Raw genomic sequence first — 5,362 nt, 5'->3', positions numbered from 1 at the left:
CCCCGCCGCCGGCGAGGCCCGGCCCTGCGGGGGTCTGGCGAGCGCTGCGCCAACCCCGGGGCCCCCCGTGAAGGGCGACCCCGTCCCAGCGCTCCTGCCGAGCCCCACCGGACGTGGACCCCGCGCAGCTCCCGCTCCCTTCGCATGCTGTGGCACGGGAGCGTCAACTCTGCCCCGGGAATCAGCACAGAAGACCCCGCTGCAATCACTAGAAAATAATTCAAGAAAGTATTTCTGTGTTCCCGCCATAAATATGCAATAAAGATGTGTGGTAAAACTGGTACATTTTGCAGTTCTTCAAATGCCGTGATAAGAGCGACTTTGGGATCCTGAAAGTGTTCTTCCTCCCCTCACAGCACCGGTGAGTGATGGACAGAGTACAATCCTGCAGAACAGTAAATTGCAAACCTCGGTTTGCAGCAATGCTCCGGGGGGGCTGCAGGGGTCCAGCAGCCAGGACACAGTGCCAGCCTGTGCTGTGCAGATGGGCCCAGCTCTCAACATATGGGCTCAGGCAGCTGCCAGGATGTTCATAAACAGAGGAGGTAAACTGAAAACCCCAAACACAATGAGGAGCTCAAAATCTCTAGAAATAAGTCTGTTTCTCATGTAGTCCTGTCTCAGCATTTTAGTTTTGGACTTCTTAGGATCTTATTTCCAACTCATTTTGTAATTGCCTCCTGCATGCAAAAGCAAGGCTTCCATCTTGCACTACACTGAAACGGCCACGGCATTGATATCTCTAGTACATGGCCTTACCTACACAGGAAAATAGTTTCTCAATAACAGCAAAATTACTGGATCAGGAACAGCTCCCATGCCAGAGCATGTCCCTGATGAGTCTTGACTCAGTATCAGTGCTGGATTATCCAGGACTGTGCTGCTCACTAGCAGGCCTTGGTTGCACTGGGTAGCAAGTACTGGCACAGTGGCTAAAAGGGATCCCATAGCATGCTCCAGCTACGACAAATCTGGGGCCCCGGATGGCACAGTATGTATGGGTATGGTGTGTACCTGTTAGGAATCAGTTGTGCATTGACTCCATACAAAATCCCTCCCAATGGCATGTACTAGGTAAGGACAGGTCACTATCATGCATGATTGCATAGTCTTGTAGAAAAATGAAGGTGCCTTAAGGCCAGAATATCTGCCTTGTTAAGGAAAATGTTTCTAGCCTATTTTTAAAGTCATCGGGTGATCTGGAGGATAGAGGAGACATTTGCAGCTGGGCCAAGGAAGGTTACGAGAAGGGTCAGCGTGGTTCTCTAAATAGACCTTGAAGAGAAAGTTAAAAGAAGATTAAACAGAGGTGCTTATCTTATAACTGTCATCCAAAAGTAACATCAATAGATGCATTCTTCAGCACCAAAACCCCAGCTGTGAAACAAGAGCAGGATTTCGTAGCATTCTGCCCAGTCAGGGGTAACTCAGGGGTATTGAACGCAGACATGTTCTGTACAGAAGTATTCCCTGGCAGAACTTGGACCCCTTTTCAAAATGCTCTCCTTTTTTTGAAATATATAGAAAGTACATTACCCAGTTACCAGGCCTCAGTTTTGTAATGACCATGTGGAGCTGACAGCACAGAAAACTAAAGGGACTGGGACACTAGAAACACCTCCTTGTACTAGCAGAGGAGACACCAGATGCTCAGGGGATTCTGCATCTAGCAGCTGCATCCTCCTCCTCCCTGAACTGGGTCAGTACTTCTTGTTCTGCAGTTTGGCTATATTCAGAAGCCTCATGCACACCATTCAATTCCTACTGCAGAAAATCCATACCACCACCTTGAACAGCTTGTGTGCCAGGAAAGCTCACGTGCCTACTTCTGCAGAGACCAACAGGGCAAATGTGTGTGAGATGAGAAGGAGAGTGTAAGAGTGTGTGAGAGATTGTGTGGGAGTGCGAGAGAGTGTGAGAGGGTGTGAGAGTACGAGTGTGTGCACACATGCAGTCAGTCACTGGTGCAGTGTGGGAGTCCACCAGAGCACTGGAGTAAAACACTGGAGCCTGGGCAGCCAGTTGGCCCTGTTACCTTATCTGCTGCATCCAAACCTCCCTGCTTCCATGCTACCTGACAGCAGATATCAGTGGCTCTGGGTAATCAGCCTCTCATCCGCTGGGCTTGGTGCCCAAGGTCCCAAGGACTACCTGGTACCTCCCCTGTCCTGCACCTGGGACACAGGGCGCCTCATTTCCTCCACAGACACTTAGCTCTCCTTTCCCCACCAGGCTCCTGTGGCTCAGAGTCTGGGTCAGACAGATACAGATAAGGAATGGAGCCAGTTTGGCTGGGATATTATCCACATCAGACTGAGATGGGACTGTCAGATTAGCAAAATTGATGATAGCAACATTCTCCTTTGTCTCTGGAGCCAAGGCCTCACACTCAGCATTTCCAAACTGATGCTTATGATCTTCACAGTTAATGAATGGCTCCTGCTCTGAACAGAGACACATGCAGCTCTTTGCCTTAAGCCCCTGTTGCTGGACTATTGTCACTTTTTTCCCCCCTAATATTACCTTCCTACAGCAATTCATTCCTGTGTAATAGCTTAATTGGTGAATTCTTCTGGTTTTATTCAAGAATATGATGGAGAAAATCAAGATTTCAGTAAAAGGCACCAAATTTTATTTTCAAATTTAAAATGAACTTGACGTAATGAACTAGTGCCTCTGACTGATATCCTTTCATGAGAACACAAAACACAATTAGAATTAATCTTTGGTACAAAATATCTCATAACTAATTTTCTTTTTAAAAATGCCCAGTAAGAATAGAATTTTTTGTTTTAATATCCCTCTCATGGAGATCTTCTACATCTTATTGCTTGTATATCAAATTCACAGTTTTTAGCAGTTTTTAAAAAAAATTATCTTTTAGCACCATATAAAGCTAGAAGAAATACGTATGTATGAATTTTACACCAATGCTTGACGCCTGTAAATGAACAGAAAGGCATCTTCCTGATAACTTCACCTTTTACATAGGGACCGTTTGAGATAACCAACAGAAGAGACATTTTCTTACTGCAGAAGGTTTTTAAGATTAAAATTTTATGTCTTGAAACCTACACATTCTCAGGATCAACCCTTTCAGCTTATTTTATATTTATTTCAAAATAAAACACTTAAAGATGCCTCAGTGTTCTGAATTCATGACAGCGAGCCCCAGGTCTCTGCATACAGCAGGCTGTGGGGTCCTACAGGAAACAGCACTGGAGTCAAGAAGTGTTTGAGTCCTCTTCCCGCGGGTTATGAAATTCCCCAGCTCCCGCGGCGTGTCCCGGGCGTTCTCCACGAGCCCGGGCGGTGCCCCCAGCGCGGCCCCGCAGCGCCCCCTGCGGGCCGGAGCGCCGCTGTGCGGCCCGGCAGCTCCGAGCCAGACCCCGCCGCACCGGGGCCGAACCGCCCCAGCACCGCCACAGCTGCACCTCCTGCAGAACAGCCCAGCAGCTGTCCTGCCACTGACCAGGGGGGCATTTCACACATCATCTTATTCCACCCCGCTCTTGTAGGCAGGGACACCTTCCACTAGACCAGGTTGCCTCAAGCCCCATCCAACCTGACCATGAACTCTTCCAGGTTTGGGGTATATCAAAGCCCTTCACACTTAAGGATCACCAGAAACTCACATATTTAAAAGATGCCATCTCCACCTAAGAAAATTCTCATCAAGTTCACAAATGAGGTTGATAGAGAGGAAAAGAGAAACCTATGTCCCTTACTGCAGCATCTTGGCTGCTGAGAGGGGCTGCAGCCACCATCAGCATGTCTTCGCCTCCCTCAGTCCCCAACACTGCTAACCCAGGCCTCCACGTCCGCTTTAGTTCAGGCAGTCTTACTTTGGGTAAGACTCATCTGTCCTGCACACATTCAATGCTGGCAGAAAGTGGGACATGGACATAGCATTGCTCAGAGTAAAAATTACTTCAGTTTTTCCAGGGACCATATTTCTGTTCCTGGCTAGCACCAGTTTGCTGCTCAAGTATGGCAGATTTCCACTCCTCATCAGCAAAGTCACAGCCTTCCCCTACTTGTAAAATATCTGAACACGCCCCAGAAAAATATCCTTCCTTCCTGCACACCATTTGGAACTGGGAGATTAGATTAGCTCTTTTATTCAGGTCTTCCACCTGCAAACTGCACAAGGCAGATAAACACACCCAGCGGTACCACAACCCTGCCTGATCCTAGCACCCTGGCAGAGTGTCATGGTACTACTCTATGTCTCTCCTCTCTGCCACCCACTTGCTATATGGGCTACTGCAAAGGAAAAGCCCAAGTTTTATTATTTTAACATTAATTTCCAACTAAATTACACTTAGAATTTCTACGTAACTGTTTCAGAAAGCACTCATGAAAACTTCGCAAAAAGGATGACAAATAAGATATATATCACAGTCAAAACTACAATTAGAAATGACTTAAAATGTTTTTGAGTTGCCATGGAATTTGATATTAGCACAGTAATGATCATAGATAGTGTTGGTACAGTGAACAACAGGCAAACAAAGCATTATCTTTAACTTTAGTGACATCCCCACAGTTAAAGACAGTGGGGATAAAGATGGTTCAGCCCCTTTCCCAAAGGCTCAAAATCATAATTTTATTGAAATTCACCCCAATCCTAAGAGAGATTTGGAGATATCTTGGATGGTATTCTACTGTGGAAGACGTAGACAAGTCAAAAACATTGGTGGCACATCTGCAGTGGCTCTGCTACCTGTTACAGCGTGCACAGATCCCCAGAGCTTGCTCTATCATGGTTGAACCACATCAGCAGAAGATACAGCGCTGAGTTTTAACAGCACTGCCTACAGAAGGTAGCATTTTTAGCCTTAGAATTGAGCAACCAAGTAACCTCCCAGTGAAGGACGCCAGTTGTTGACAGCTTGAGGTAGTAACACCTCCACCCTGCCTAGAACACCACCACCGACTGTAGGACCTGAGGAACACTAGAAGGGCAAGTTAACCTGAAGGAAGGATTATATACACATATATACACATATATAATGTGTATAACATTTTAATGCCAGTAATACTTTTTCTCTGGACCAATAATGACGAGACCCTTCAGACTTCAGTTATACTAAAACTCTTGGCTCTCCTCATACAGTGCGTGTGAGTGTGTGTCCTTCACCCACAAGTAAGACTTTGAGCCTAATGCCCCTCTCTGCTGCACAAAAGTCACTGTTACCAGAGAAGGAAAGCAGTTCCTGGTGCAGAATGGGTTTCTGGGGCAATTAAGCAACTGAAGACTAATTTCTGAGCTTGTGAAATAACCCTCAGCCTACTCCTGACCTATCTTAACATGTAATTAAGCCACCTCAGTGATCTGACAGTATCTTATCTTGCTGCA

The 5,362-nt window shown here is 46.5% G+C and overlaps 1 protein-coding gene across 5 annotated transcripts in view; it reads right to left on the bottom strand.

The window, feature by feature from the left end:
* Nucleotides 1-5,362, bottom strand: part of TMCC1 (transmembrane and coiled-coil domain family 1) — a 79,092-nt gene that overhangs the window by 51,924 nt on the left and 21,806 nt on the right. For 3 of the 5 annotated variants that reach the window (XM_042012905.1, XM_042012894.1, XM_042012867.1), the window contains one exon: nucleotides 4,815-4,817. The exons of the other annotated variants lie outside the window; for them this stretch is intronic. In XM_042012905.1, coding sequence (XP_041868839.1) covers nucleotides 4,815-4,817 — 3 coding nt within the window. The remainder of the gene's footprint in view (nucleotides 1-4,814; nucleotides 4,818-5,362) is intronic. 5 annotated transcript variants of the gene reach the window in all.

The sequence above is a fragment of the Corvus kubaryi genome, unplaced genomic scaffold (assembly GCF_017639235.1).
Source record: "Corvus kubaryi isolate FWS band 111438036 unplaced genomic scaffold, C.kubaryi_AGA036_p1.0 136, whole genome shotgun sequence".
Classification (NCBI taxonomy): domain Eukaryota; kingdom Metazoa; phylum Chordata; class Aves; order Passeriformes; family Corvidae; genus Corvus; species Corvus kubaryi.
Note: the sequence above shows the minus strand (reverse complement) of the source record. Positions and strands in the feature narration are given on the sequence as shown.